The 15,311-nt window shown below is 44.1% G+C and overlaps 1 protein-coding gene across 2 annotated transcripts in view; it reads left to right on the plus strand.

The window, feature by feature from the left end:
* Nucleotides 1–2,679: 2,679 nt before the first annotated feature.
* PANK3 (pantothenate kinase 3) overlaps nucleotides 2,680–15,311 on the plus strand; it is a 32,393-nt gene continuing 19,761 nt past the window's right edge. The window contains exons 1-2 of one of the 2 annotated variants that reach the window (XM_006262023.4): nucleotides 2,680–3,474; nucleotides 14,857–15,209. In XM_006262023.4, the coding sequence (XP_006262085.2) occupies nucleotides 3,447–3,474; nucleotides 14,857–15,209 (381 nt within the window). In that variant the 5' untranslated portion in view covers nucleotides 2,680–3,446. Of the gene's footprint in view, nucleotides 3,475–14,856; nucleotides 15,214–15,311 lie in introns of those variants that run through there. The other variant, XM_019487143.2, reaches the window with a different exon arrangement.

A 15,311-nucleotide genomic window follows, 5' to 3' on the forward strand; every position in this document is an offset into this window, starting at 1 on the left:
CACACACATATGCACACACATACACGCACACAGTAGCAAACTACAGAGTCATGTATACCTATCCTACAAGCGCTGGATTCTGCCGTCAACGGCCAGTCAAGGCTTCTTTCAGCATGGTGTTATCCTCCAGAAGGGGGTCGCCGGCTGGTCCTTCTGGCTGCACAGGTCTGGTCAAGTTGGAGATCAAGAGGGAGCCACTGAGGGTCACTTTTCACTGCCTTTTATCTGTCCTTGGCAGACTTTGGTGACTCCCCAGTTTTCAGGTTTGCCCAATCCAGGGGTCATTGACCCTCGTGAGACTTCCCCCCCCTCGGTGGCTACTGGACGGCATCTGTCAGCCCCAGGGGTCGTCCACATGTACGTGCAGGTTTGGGAGTCCGTTGATGAATTTTGAATAGGGCTCTGGGAGTGGTTGATCTGGAGATACTCAGCCCAAAAGTTGGTCCCTGGTGTTGATTAACTCAGGCCAGGGCTTCTAGCCCTTGATCAGTGACGTTTAGAGATTTCCCAGTTGTTACATTGTCTTCTATTGAGTTCTTCTGTTGGTTGATCTGCAGCTTCCCAGGTGTTAATTGCTGTCTGCTACCATGTTACACATTCAATCACCGATTCACTCGCTCTTTCAGGGGCCAGCCTGATACAGGGAAGGACAGTTTGATTCCTGCCCTTGTTAACATTGTTACAATGTATAACTTACTTATTAAACTAAATACGTTCAATTGAAAGATGAAAGGTGAGGAGTATAAAATATAAGCTATAAATGCCATGGCACACAAATAGATAAAAATACCAAACTACAAGGGGAGATACAAAATGCACACATACAAAATGCACACATACAAATTTTAAAACACAATTCCTTATCTTAAAGTGAAAGAGAGAGGAAGGAAGAAAAGGTAGAAAAAGAGAAACATATCCAAAGAGGGGAGAGCAAATGCAGGCAAGAGGAAAAGGGGGCTTTCTGCTACACTAAGTACATGGAACCAAATAAGGAACTGGAATTTGGGCTGGGATTATGCTGAGAAATCCTTCTTGGGCCAAACCGCACTTTGGGCCTGGCAGGTCTCTATTCAGAGATGTCCAGAAGAGTCCCTCAGTGCCACAGAGGTGTGGTCTGGGGTGGACCAAGGAGCATTGCTGGGTATAATCCTAGCCCATAATCCTGTTCTTTATTCGGTTCCATATATCTAGCACAGTGGCTTGGGTGCTATGTTGGCCGCTTGACACGGCCAAACTGTGTTTTGGGCCAGGCAAATCTCTGGTCAGAGATGTCCAGAAGTGTTCCCCGGTGGCACAGGGACATGGGCTGGGGTGGCCCAAACAGAATTTCTAGCCATAATCCCAGCACAAAAACCAGTGCCTTATTCAAGCCATAGTGGGCATGGGGGCTGTTAGTTGGCAGCCTGGCACGGCCAAACCGTGCTTTGGGCTGGGTGATACTGTGGTCAGGGTTCTTTGGGACAGTTCCCCAGTGGCATTGCCATGAAATTTGGAGTGGCCCAAGAAGTATTTTGCCTCATAATCCCATCCTAATCTTACCTTCGTTTAGGGCTCTGTACTTGATGTGAGATATTATTTTACATATTAATTACTACATATGCATAGCTAATGACATTTTGTCTCTTTAGGATGTGCAATTCATTGATAACAAGTTTTTACTGGGTCTAGATTAGCTTTGAAAAAGGAACTGGGAACAAGGAATAAGGAACTGGGAATAAGGAACCAATTTCAGCCTCATCAGGAGCAGTGAGTAGGAATATGGGGATGATTTTGCCCCTGTATACAGTGTCGAGGAGACATGCCGCATGCAGTTCTGGGGTCCACATTTTTTCAAGGAAGGTGACAAATTTGAGAAGCTACAGAAAATAGCCCCCCATATTATTAGAGGTCTGGGAAAAATGCCTTATATCAGCGGTTCCCAAAATCAGGGTTGTGACACTAAGCAGGGTCAGGCCCCTCAGAAATTCAGTTGCGTCAGTTCAGCAACACAAAAACTGGTGGGGGCACAGCCAGAAAGCTTGGAAACTTGCTTTGTAGTGAGAGAGTTCAATAGAGCAGTATAGTTTATCAAAAGAAGATTACGTGACTTGTTTACAGTGTATTATTACTTTCAGAGACAGAAAAAATAGTACTTAGTAAAGGGGTCTCTACTTTAGCAGAGAAAAATACACTATGAATTTATGCCTGGAAGATGAAGCCAAGCACATTCAAATAAATGGGGGCTCGGGTTTTGTATACACTGCATGAATTAACCGCCTCAAGAGTCGTACCTCGTACGAAGGGCGAAATTACGGTACAAATACAACACCTCCCGCACGCGACAACGCGGGCCCTGGCGCCCGGCACAACGCGCCACCCCACCCCGCCCCAGCACGAGTCGAGGCGCGCAATACGCATGCTCAGCCTGAGGAAGGCGGGACGGGACGGGGCGGAGCGGGGCAGGGCAGACATCTCCTCCCACCTCTTCCGGGAGGTGGCACTTTCTCCGCCCTCCCCCTCCCCTGGCCCCGCCCCGCGCGCCGGAGCAGGAAGGGAGCGGGGGCAGGAAGGAATGACGCAAGAGAGAGCGAGCGCTGGAGGAGGGGCACGCGGCCTGTGATTGGCTGCGGACTTGTGGGGTGAGCGGCGCCGTTCTAGCGGCTGGGCCCGCTTCGCGCTGCACGCCGGGAGCTGTAGGCGGTGCAGCCCCGCTCCCGGCAGGCCTAGCGCGAAGCGGGATGGGAGCCGTAGGCACAGCGTGGCTCTGAGGCGCCTGGAAGACCGCAGGTTCCGGCGTGCCTCGCGCGGGCCCGTGACGGGGGCGGAGGGAAGCTCTGCGGCAGCCGCAGCGGCGGGTGAGGCGCGGAGGAGCCGCTCGGCCGCGCTCTCCCCCATTGTGTGGCGCGGCAGCGGCTCCCCGGCGCCGGCCGCCATCTTGTGCGGTGGGAGCCCAGGGAGGCGCCCCAGCGGCGGCAGCGGAGCGGGCCAGGTCGGGCCGGGCCGGGCCGTGGCTGCGCCCCCGCATGTAGGCGGGCCCCGCGCCGGGCTCAGCTCCCTCGGCAGGAGGTTCCGCCGCCTACGCCACCTCTCCCCGCACGGGCCCGGCCCTCACAGACGTCCACCGCGGCCCTGGCCAGTCTAGGCTCGCCGCTGCGGCCGGGAGGCATCGCTCCCGCCTCCCGCCCCCTCCCCGCGGCCCTCGTGCCTCCATCCCCGCCCCCCGCTGGAGACCGACGTTCCCGACGCGACCTGGGAGCCGCCTCCATCCCGCGAGGAGACGGCCGCCCCCTGCCAGGCGCCGCTTCGCCAGCCGCCCGCGAGCCCGCGATCAGGAGACACGAGCGCCGGCGCTGAGACGCTGCTGACACTTCCCGCCCCATCAGGAGAGAGACGGACCCACCCCGCGCCGGCCCCGCTTCGCAGCCGACAGCCTCGGGGGACGCAGCCGCCGCCGCCACGACAAAGACATGAAGATCAAGGATGCCAAGAAACCATGTAAGCCCGAGTGCATTTACACGCGTCGGTCTCTGTTTCTTTGACATCTTCGCTGGTTTAGTAAGGAAGGTGTTTCTAATTTTCCACCCTCAGAATGAGGGAGAGGGAGGGAGTTGTCACTGTGTGACATGTAAATGGAGAAGTTGCCTGTTTCATTAGAGTTTGTCTGGCTCTTGAGTAGCTGATCTTCTGTGGGGAGATCAGCTGAATTCCAAAATTACCCAGCTCTAAAAGCCCCAATTCCTATTTTTTTTAAATAGGAAAGATCCTCAGTGTGTTGGGAGTCAGATTGCCTAGGTCAGCAATCTAGTGTGTGGTTTGTTATTTTTGCTAGTGAAAGGAAGAAATAATGTTTTTGGCAGCATCCTATTCTTTTACTAATAATCCAGAGGTTTCACTGGCCTATCCAATATGTGAGACACTGGCGTGGTGTTGATAAGTTTCATACGTGTTCTTATCCCTCATTTGGAAGCTTTCAAGACATGATTTGATGCTAAGCAGACTTACCTCTTTCATTTTTGAAACTTTCAATCAACTTTATCATTTTTTTTAAATTAAAATCAGTGTTGTAAGATGATTTTAAGGCTTTTTATGTAGTCGTGTAATTGAAATATGCTGTCCTTTCACAAGTGTAATCCTGGTGGTATTTCATATGCTTCCTACTCTTTGTAAATTAAGCATTTGTATTAGCCTACAACAGTGGACACAAACGGAGATCAAGCCTGCCTTACGTTAGGCACCAAACACTTGAAATGTAAAAGAGAGTCCTCATCCCACAGAACTTCTTAGACTACTGGTAGCACTTAAGATTGATTTGGTGTGAGAGTAGTAGTCCCCCCATGTTTCAGATCTTCAACTGAAGATTAAGGGGCTTGGTTTTGCCCAAAGTTATCTTGAGTGCCTGTCAAAGCTAAAAGCAGTCAGTTGTTTTGATTCCTGGTCCAGAAAGAATCATTTCTCTGCTTTTGGTCAAGCTTATTGGATATGTCAGGCAGAATTAAAGCATTTTAAAGGGGAAAGCATTTGGATTGGGAGACCCAAATCTTCTTTTTCTAGTACATACAATTAATATCTATGTTCCCTGTCTATTAGGGAACTGAAAGGCATGACCTACCCTTAACCTCAGTGACCGGTTCCTGAGGACAGTGTAGAATTGGTCAGGACAGTGTAAGATTGGTCTTAGTGAAAAGTATAGTTCCTATAGCTCTTTTCAGAAGACACCTTTTCACAACAGCGTTTCTTTTAATATTGTCCCAAGACAAACGTTTAAAGGTTGTTGTTAAAGGTTGTTGTCGGGACTTCTTAATGGTGACGAGCCATAAGAATCTATAATAGACCATTATTTTGTAAAATGATGTTACTCTGGCTGCACGTAACAGGTTGTACTTGTTAGCAGAACTTTAGCTTTGGAAAGAAGGTGTCTCAGAGGATCATGCGTGACAGTTAAGGCTTATCCCTAAGAATTTTAACAATTGAATATGAAAACTAACTATTTAGGCATCCTATTGAATTTATTGTTTTGGAAGTAGACCTTGGAACCAGATTACAAACCCTTATTCATGAGTTTTCCTGTAGATAGTTATTCCTTTTCATCCAGTTACTATCTTTGGGGATTTGAGCCTGAGTGTCTGAGTAAGGCGTTAAAAGTTACTCGGCAGTATCGCATTTATCCAAACAATTCATAATGCATTTCTGTGTATTTTAAAGTGTTAGGAGTTCAAAAAAATTATGCTTTCTTAGAGGAAAAATATTTATTTAATATCTATGATTTTCACCAAACGCCAGCTGAAAACATATACTTAAGGCTTTTTACAAACAGAAATGAGCATTTGGGAAATGGTGAATGCTATGAATATCAATGTATATACAACGAACCATGTTCTAGAAGAGTTGAGAAAAGGGTTGCAACAGATAAATTTCCTGCCACAAACAAGGCGGCAATACAGTAGTGACGTGATTTAACTTTCTGCAGCTTTCACAATGTTATGTATGCTAAGAAACTCTCTCAATTCTTGGTACTCTCCTCAGTAGTTCCTCTGGTATAAACAGTGTGAGGTCTGGTCTTACTCTACATTGTTTTGCCACAAAACACAGATTCTGCCCATAGACCTGCACACGCATCTTCACTGATAGCTACGTTCAGTGCTCTGCAAGCAACCAAAGGTATCTGCCACCATAAACTACCAGAAAGCACCTGCTCTTTTTGCCAGCTGCCACCGCCCACAGTGCATTGTGTGCAATGTTGGCATTGCTTGTAGAAGCTGGGCAGAAGTTGGGGGTGCATTCAGGTGGCTTCTCTAGGACAGTTGCTTTTTGCTGGCAGGACCTCTGTTGGCAAAAAGGCTTGTAATGCAGGCAAGCCCTGAATGATGTCTGGCTGCCCACAGCTCCTCAAACTGTATTAGACCACTCACTGTCTTTGGGAATAGCCAGGCTTCTTAATTCTCAGATTTCTCAATAGAAGTCATTCACTATTTTGAAAGAACATCTTTCTAACTACTTCTAGGGTTGCGTGTCTCAAAGTAATGAGACGTTGCAGCTTTTTGAAAAGGAAATCTTTTTGGAAACACAGTCCTTCTGTCTCTGCTGCAAAAGAAACTTAGAGCTGAGTTTGCAAAAAAGACAGTCCTAAAAAGGTGTCTTTAAAAACTACCTGCACACTAGATATGTCCTGCAAGGAAAGCTTAAAGGAGTGAGGGAGAAAACAGGGAACGCTCATACACGTACATTTGAGAGAGAGAGAAAATTATTTCCCACACAACAAATTTTGAGGCGACTACATTATGAACATTTTGTCATAAATTGTCTCATTTTCTTGAGAAGCTTGCAATGAAGGGTAGAGATTTTCATTTCTTTGTGATATTTGTATAAAAAGAAAATACCAGTTACTAGTCTATTCTCCTGAGTGACAAAACCAACACACTGTTTGTTGAACTAGGAATATTGAATGTGTGGAAATACTGAAGAAAGACATTTTTGCAAAACAGACCCTTACAAGTATAGTGTTGGTCTAATTGATCTTCAGGTCTTTTCCATCTCTTGGTTCTGAGGCAGGATCAGCTACACTTAGACCATCCTTGAAAGGTGTTTGTCTGACCTGTTCTTAGAATTTCCAATAATGGGGATGCCACAAGATCCCTCATTAAATATTCCAGCGTTTAACTGTCCACAGAATTAAAAATTTTAACATCTATTCTAAATCTCCCTTTTGCTGCAAATTAAGACATATTGCTTATTGTAACCTTGGACATGAAGAGCAGTTTATTTCTGACTTCTATATCAACCTTTTACCTCTTTCCTGTCCTCCCTCATCCTGTTTCCTGAACTAAAGATTTTTTCAACCGTTTCTCCTGGATACTGTTTTTGAGACCTCATATCATTTTTGCTCTCTTGTGGGCTCTCTTCAGTTTGACTACAACTTTCTTAGTGTGTTATCCCCAAAATACATAAGACTCCTAGCGAAAGTTCTCTGTAAGTAGCAAAATAATTGTTTTGTGTGTCCCATATATGGTGTTCCTGTTATTACATCCCAGAATGAGAGTGGAGGGCTTCTTTGTAGCAGCATCCCAGGGTGTCTATACACAAGTGGCAAGGCTACTCTGACGTGCTGCAATTCGACTACGTTGGAGAAAACTCGATTAATTGAGTCTGCTGAAGCATGGCAATTGCTTATGTATCAGCTTCCTCGTTCTTTAAAAAAGGGCAGCAGGGGTGCTTGAACTAAAGTTTGTCGAACAAACTTTAGTTCAAGTGATTTTTAAGTGCGGGAAACTGATACACGAGATGCAGCAGCACTTGAATTAAAACGATTCTCAGAGCTGCCCTGATTTAAGCACTGCACCCCCAACGCATGTGTAAAAGTGCCCCGATTGCATCACAAACTTGTATTCACCTTATGGTCCACTATAACTCTAGATACTTTGTGTGATATTGCCACCTTGCCAATTTTTCTGTTTTCTATTTGAGCATTTTTTTAAGTATGATACTTTGTACTTGTCTTTGTTATATAAAATATAATAGATAACAAGGTGTTACATTAAATTGTACTGCACTTTCTGTTTTACAGACTGCAGGCAAGTTTCAGGTTAATAATTTTCCTGTGACTAGTTAGATGCTCAATTTAAACTATGAACTGAAGGATAATTACATTACTGTCCAGAGTTCAAATGGAGATGGTAGTCTTTTATGAGGCAGGTTATGTGCTGTGTTTACAAATTCAGAATTAATGTAATTTGTGGACACCTAAAGTGAAGAATCAGTTATCAAACTGCTGAAGCAGTAAACTTTGTTACATTTTGCATACTAAAATAAATTATGTACAAGTTGGTCTTGTACAGAAAAGTAAAATGGATAAAATTGTGAATTGTTGCAATATTCTGTCTGTTGAGAAATCTGATCTGTATGGGGACAAATCTAGGAGCAATGACCTCAAACTGCAGCACAAGAAATTTAGGTTGAAGATTAGGAAGAACTTTCTGACTGTGAGGGTGGTTAAGCATCGGAATGGAGTACCTAGAAAAGTTGTGGAAGCTCCATATCTGGAAATTTGTAGGAGCCAGTTGGACAGACCCTTGCCTTGGATAGTTTAGTCCAAGATGATCCTGCCTTGAGCAGGCATCTGTACTAGATGCCCTAATGAGGTCCCTTCCAGCTCTACTTTCCTATTATCCTAGACAAGACTAATATAAATTTTCTTACAGAACCTTACAGTCAATGCAATTTTTAGAACTCAAAATCTATTAGTTGGATAGTCCTTCTGATAAAATGTAGATACCGATTTGATTGTTCTGTTAGGGAGGGACAGAGAGCAGCTTAAGGCAGGGGTAGGCAATGTTTTTGGCAGGAGTGCTGAAAAAACGCAATGTCTACTTTGTAAGGTGCTGGTGTGCTGGCATGCTAGAAAAATGAAGCTGAGGTGAGGGGTGCATGGCAGGACACACTGCATATTAATATAGTTAATCATAAATATTGCTTTTTCGGTAAATACCGGGTTTTCTAAAAAATTTAAAACCTGGCAACAATAAATAAAATTTCATATACTACCTTTGGTTGTAAGGAGTTTTTACAGCCATAGTGAAGCACTAGGCAGGAGCTACCTTTGCAGCCCAGTGGGTGGGATCCAGTGTGGGAGGGGATTACCATGCTGCCACTGAATGTATATGCTGAGTTGATGTGATGAAAAGAAAGAAAACACTGGCCTTTTTGTCAGGGGAGTAAAGTCCTGTGTTCCTGTTATGATGTCTGCAGAGGCCAAGTTATGTCTGTAGTGTATGTGAAGCACCACTTCATGCATTTCTTGATTTTTTGCAAGTTTAGTTTTTACTTGTAACTTTTTTATTTTTATTTTAGTACTCAGCTGTAGCCTCTTTATTTCACTTGCTAATACATTTGAAATCCAGTTTCACAGCAGAGTACAAAAGGAGACATATTTTTCATCAGTTTGGTGTGATCAATTTCTGGGAGCTAAGCTCACCGACTACAAAGAGTTTGTTTCTTTTTTCCCGTTAATTTAGCTGTAAGAACACTGGACCTTTATAAGGAGGAAACCAACCTTGGGAGGGCCAAGGCGTAAGTGAAAGCTTCTTGAGAAGAAAACAACTGAGCTCTGTATTCCTTTTTCCATATCTCCTGGGCAGAACAACAACAAAAAAAAAATCACAAAAAGGAAGGGCCAGAAGATTCTTCTTTCCCCAGCACATCTCCAGGAAGCTGCAAAACACGAATCATTCTGAGTTGGGAATCGGGGTTCTCCCTAAATGAGCATGAGCTGAACAATGCTTTGGATAATTAGAATCTTGTATGGTCCTCATAACCAATTTGAGGAGGCATAAGCAAGGAAAAAATTTGGGATTGGGAAATGCCTTTATTCAGACAACAGTTCCTACAACCATCACACTACCAAAATGGTATTAATTAAATGATGAGCCCCATTTTTACACTCAGTAAACTCTTCCTGATTCCACCCCTCCTCCCCCAGCCCCTTGGTCCTAAGATTGTGTTGCTGTAATTCTGTCCTTGTGCATGATGCATACATGCACAAATCCTGTATGTAGAATGCTTTTATACAGTCTAGGTCCAAAACACTTTGTGATATATATCTGCTGGTAAAAGCAGCCTCATAATCAGCTCATACCAGAAGGGCATGTTGCAAAGGCAAAAATCTGCATGTGACATGAGTTGTTGTAACAGAATTAGACCATATGAAGAAATATGCAAGTTGGTCACATTGTGTGCCTTTTAATTCTACACAGTTGTTGTGTAATCAAGCAAGAGGTTAGTGGTGCATCAGGTGTCACAATCAAATAAGGACAGTGGTGCATGCAGGAAATACTATAAGATGTGAGAGTAAATTCAGTAATAGCCTTACATCCTGACTTTTTTTGTTACCTAATTAGTAAAGCAATGCATATTCTATTTTATAATAGTAAAGGATCACAGACTAGTAAAAATTTACTGATTGAGGTGATGGAAGAGGGTGAACAGGGACTCCCCAATACGTGGTTCATACACACTACTTAATTAAACCTGTGTAAGTTAGCTGAGTTGGGAGGTTACTCAAGTGAGGTCTGTTTTCTTCGGATTTTTACTGTTTAGTAGGTCCCCTGAGTAAGCACGGATATAATTTTGGCATGTCTTCATTGTCAGTGCTACCCTGGAAGCTTGAACTCTGCTAACTCCAAAAATGTCCTGTTTATAATTACTTGCGTGGTAAGACAGTAAAACGTCCTTATGTCCTTGGGCTAAACATTCACGTAAACTGAATTAACTTGGTTTATATAACCAAGAAGCCTGTGTATTATATTTTCATCTAGGTTTCTTCTTTCTAACAAGTACAGTGAGCTGATAGGACTTTTTTTCCCTCTTGGCATTTATGGAAAAAAATGCCATATCAAGTTTTGCATTGTTGTGCTCCTTAGCTCCCCAAAACGCCTGACAGGGCTAACCAAATACACATCTGCTGGCTTGAAACGATGCTGTAGTACATAAATGAAAAGACCAATCAGATTCTTAAATTTCTGAATTCTAATTTACTGTTAAGACTACCAACCACTGAATTTAGAAGAAGGTAGAAGTAGACTATACTGTCATAAACTATTTCCAATTGGAAAAAGTGGCATGTTTTTCATTTTGCAGCAGGTGGGGTAGAGTTTTTGCTAAAACTCTTGCACCTGTTTTTGTTGAGTATTCATGAAGTGTAAACATGCTTTTGACCTTGCATTTATTTGTCAGTTGGGTTCAATTTTCAAAGGTGTTAGTACACACCTAATTGAGAAGGCTTTCCTACAAATGATTAAATATTAAGAGCTGAAATGAGAAATATCTTTTATATTTGTGTAGTAGATACGGGGAAATCTTTCACAATCGTTTGGGTGAGTTGCGAAGGAAAAAGTATGTTGTAGTTACAAAATATTCCCATCAACCAGAAAGGATCCTTTGTATTTAGTATAATACTTGATTTCATTAAAAGGGGGGAAAAGTCCTCATTACATACTGACAGAGTGGATTGGATCAACTTCTAAAAATCTTTTCTTGTCTATTGGGTAAATAAAGGTTCTCCTTTTTATCTTACCCTTGAATGAATACAGTGTCATTTATTCAGGCATTACATTTGTCCCTGGATAAGTTGTGCCCATGTTTGTCCTGGAACAAAAAAATCCTGGGATTGGTATACACAGCCATCACCGCTTCTAATCAGAGTTTACTGAGCAACTGAATGCAATGCAACTTTTCTGCCATAGATTCAGTTATATAATCTCAAGGTAACTGTACAGACATACTTTGCGCTGTTCTGGGATCAACTGCTGCTACCTCTCTTCCAGGAAATGTTTTTAGGGTGCATCCTGGTACAGTGGACATAGCTGTCTTATCTGATTGCACCTTGTCCCAAGATGAAATGTTTTATCCTAGGATAAATGTGACATCTGTGCACAACACAAAAAATGTAGCTTTCTGGGAAATTGCTTAATACTGAAATGAATTGCTATCTGTAAGCTGCTATGGGAAGAATCTGGGCAGATTGCAGCAGGGTATATTTGGTCACACTAGTTGAGCTGACCAGTTTTACTTTTGCTTCTGGTGTTGGCCCAAGGACCCAGTGTTCAGGGTCCTTGACTCTGCTGCAGCCAGGCTAGTAAATAATACTCAGAGGCCACCCAGGCTTGGTAGCGGATGCAAGTAAACAAAATAAGTTAAATAAGTTAGTACTTGTTTTCCAGTGGTTCTTCCATGCTTCACTTCCTGGTTGCCTCTTATCTTTCAGAGGCCTTGCAGAGCCTGCAGGCTTGTGCAACAAAGCAAATGATCGATCAAACAAACAAACAAACAGAGGAGAACTCTGCTCTGGGCTCTCCCCATGGCTGATTAACCCCTGGTAACTCCTGGCCAGGTGCAGTCCCTTGAGGCAGCTTTCAGTGTCTTTTATCTTTCCCACACTGGGCTCATGTGGCTAACCCTCTCTCACTCCCCACACCTGTGCCAGCTGCCTTGCTGGGGACTCGCTATATCCCAGGACCTGGTTCCCTAGCCTCCAGTGAGTTCTCCCAGGTCTGGGGTGGGTGTGCAGAGGTGCTTCTGGGGTGTGGGGCTGTTCAGACTTCCCGGAGCCCATAGTAGCAGGGCAGAGCCCTGTTATATTATCTGAAAATGAAAAATATTGTTAAATTGAGAAAAGAGTATCTACATACTAAAGCAAAACGTTCTTACTCATGTTTTTCCAGTTACATAATTAGACCTCAGTTCGTGTAGTTGTCAATTTTTCCTAGAAATAATCTGAATGGCTTACAGCAGGGATGCTCAACCCCTAGCCTGCAGGTCAGATCTGGCCCCTGGCTTTGTCATCTAGCCCACAGGCCTCCCCATGGATCCACGACTGTCTATTAGATAGGCATGCAGGGCGGGGTGGGACCCAATCCTGGGGCATGGAGGCTGGACTCGGGCAGCGTGGGGCCCCCAGAGCCTCACTCTGGCCAGGTGAGGCAACAGAGTACTACACTGCCTCTGCCTTGCCCCCATGTCCTGGGATTGGTCTCCAGGGACCAGTGCCAAACCCACCCAACCAGAATCAGCCTTCAGCAGGGCTGAGGTAGTACAGGGCACCAGAGGCAAAACAGAGCCTGATCTGGCCTATGGGTCAGGCCTGCGCCATTCATCTGGCCTACGGGGCCCAAACTGAGCACCATTGGTTCAGTGTAGGGGAAGTTTTGGGTATGTACAGCCTGTGCATTTTACTTATTCAACAAATAGTATAGCATTGTATGATTTATTACTATACTTTTTTTCAGTGTTGTCAGTGTGCAAGACCTTCCAGTGCTTTATGCACATTCTTGAATGTGTGATTTCATAGCCAATTTCCTACTGCTTTCTCCATCCCCTCCCTGAAGCACTAAAGATTTTTTTTTAACTGATTGATGTTTGTTGTTGCTGACTTGCATGTTCAAACAGAGTTTAGATTTTTATTAGGTATCTTTCAGAAAAAGTATTAAGACAGTCAGCCATACTCTGTAGAAGTCAATGAAATTTTGCCATTTTTCAATGGAAACATTAATTGTATTCTGAGATCAAGAGAAAGTGACTGTTAGATGAAGGATTAAGTATTGGCTTTACCATTGTTGTTTCCAGTAATTAGTAAGTCTGCTTTGTTGTCAGGCACTTTGCAATCCGTGAGCTAAGCATGTAAACAAACTGTTGTTCAAAGAGCAAAGTACCGTTTAGTCTTGAATGCTTTTTAAAAATTATAGGTGAACTTCTGCTATCAAAGTTTGCATGGGAAGTAGAGTATTTTGCATGTTATAGAGCAGGAATCCAAGGCTGGCACCAGCTACCCAGGGCCTGACCTGGCTGCAGAGGCAGTGCCAGCCTCTTCCCAGTGTTGGGGGAGGTTCAGGGAGGGCTGCTCTGCAGGCACAAGTGGAGCAAGCTGAGTTACTGGTCTGGGTAGTGCTGGAGGGGTGGCTGTGGGGGCTAAGGAAACTTTTGGGGTGGCTATAGTCCCCCTAGTGCCACCCCTGCAGGTGGCTCATGGGCAGACGGGGCTAGGCCTCAGTGGGCCACACTGCAGCCTGAGCTGGCTCCCCAGTGAAACAAGGGCTGTGGCAGGCATCATTGGGTAGTTGGTCTTTGTCCTGTGGCCCAGCAGCACAGCCGCATGTGTGCATGCGTTCATGTGTCTGTTTGTTTGTGTGAGTGTGTTTAGTTCTGTGTGGGTGTTTCTGGTTTTGCGTGCATCGGTGTGTGTGTCTGTTGTGTCTGGTTCTTTGTGTTTCTTTCTGCATGTGCATGTCTGTGCACACGTGTTTGGTTCTGGGCATGTGTGCATGCCCACATGTGTTGTTGCTTGTGTATCTGCTTTTCTATTTTCATGCGTGTGGTTCTGTGGTTCTGCATGTGTGTGTCTGGTGTTCTCTCTTTCTCTCATATCACAACATGCTTAACAAAAAAAGAATACGCGACAATAAAGGGTAGTATATGAGGTTTTTTTTATAGTTACCAGGTTTAAAATTTTTAGAAAACATGGTATTTACTGTTTTAAAAAAGCAAGCAGCATTTATGATTTTTAACTATATTAATATGCAGTGCATCCTGCCATGTACCCCCCACTCCAGTTCTTTTTCCTGACGTTCCAGCACCTTACAAGGTAGACATTGTGGTTTCTTCGGCACTGACCAAAAATGTTGCCTACCACTGTTACAGAGGTTATTCTGTGATGTTGGTATATGGTGTTTAGTCTTCAAAAAGGACGCCACTTCATGATCTGCTTTAACTGGACCCAGTAGTGTGCACATACAAAGATCATTTTAAAGGAATTGCTAATAATGCTACTTTCTTCATATTTTGGTTCCAAATTCCAAGTTGTTCTTTGGACTTGCCTTGAAGTAAAGTAATCATATTGTTTCCTACCTCAAAGGGTATGCAGTCACAGTTATAATTTACAGGTGTACAGTAAAAGTTCTATTATCTGGCATCTTATAAGCTGCCATGCTCTACTAACCAGCATGCAGGCTTGTAAAATAAAGTGAAACTGGAAGAGCCCACCATGGCATTTCTGGTTTCTCCAAGCCCCCATTGCTCAGGGCAAAGCAGCCTGTGCTGCCGAGCCCCCACGACCCCGGGGACATAACAAGCTGTGCGGAACCAGTCTCCCTGTTCCACAGGACCCTGCAGTAGGGGTGGCAATGCTGCAGGAGGGGCGGAGGGACGCCCTAGATGTGGCATGAGAGGCAGTGGCCAGGGCCGCTCAATTACCCAGCATATTTTGTTATCCAGCATCCCCTGTTCCTGGGGGATGCCGGATAACAGAGCTTTTACTGTATATTAGTTTTGGCTTGTAACAGCGTTAATGCAATATTTTATTTATTTATTTATTTGTTTATTTAACTTTTACAGCTTTCCCATGGTTTGGTATGGACATTGGGGGAACCCTGGTGAAACTTGCATACTTTGAACCAATTGATATCACTGCAGAAGAGGAGCAGGAGGAAGTTGAAAGCTTGAAGAGTATCCGCAAATATTTGACTTCCAATGTAGCCTATGGATCCACTGGCATCCGAGATGTCCACCTTGAATTGAAAAACTTGACACTTTTTGGCCGAAAGGGAAACTTGCACTTTATTCGATTCCCAACTCATGACTTGCCTACTTTTATTCAAATGGGAAGAAATAAAAACTTTTCAACGCTACACACAGTGCTTTGTGCCACAGGAGGTGGTGCTTATAAGTTTGAAGAAGACTTTCGCACAGTAGGTAGTCTAACTTTGCTAGTATTGTAGACAATGTAAAAGCTTGGATGGTGGCTGGTTAATCAGTATATACAACAGGTAGTAGGAATCATTTCATTTCTT

The sequence above is a fragment of the Alligator mississippiensis genome, chromosome 9 (assembly GCF_030867095.1).
Source record: "Alligator mississippiensis isolate rAllMis1 chromosome 9, rAllMis1, whole genome shotgun sequence".
NCBI classification, from domain to species: Eukaryota; Metazoa; Chordata; order Crocodylia; family Alligatoridae; genus Alligator; species Alligator mississippiensis.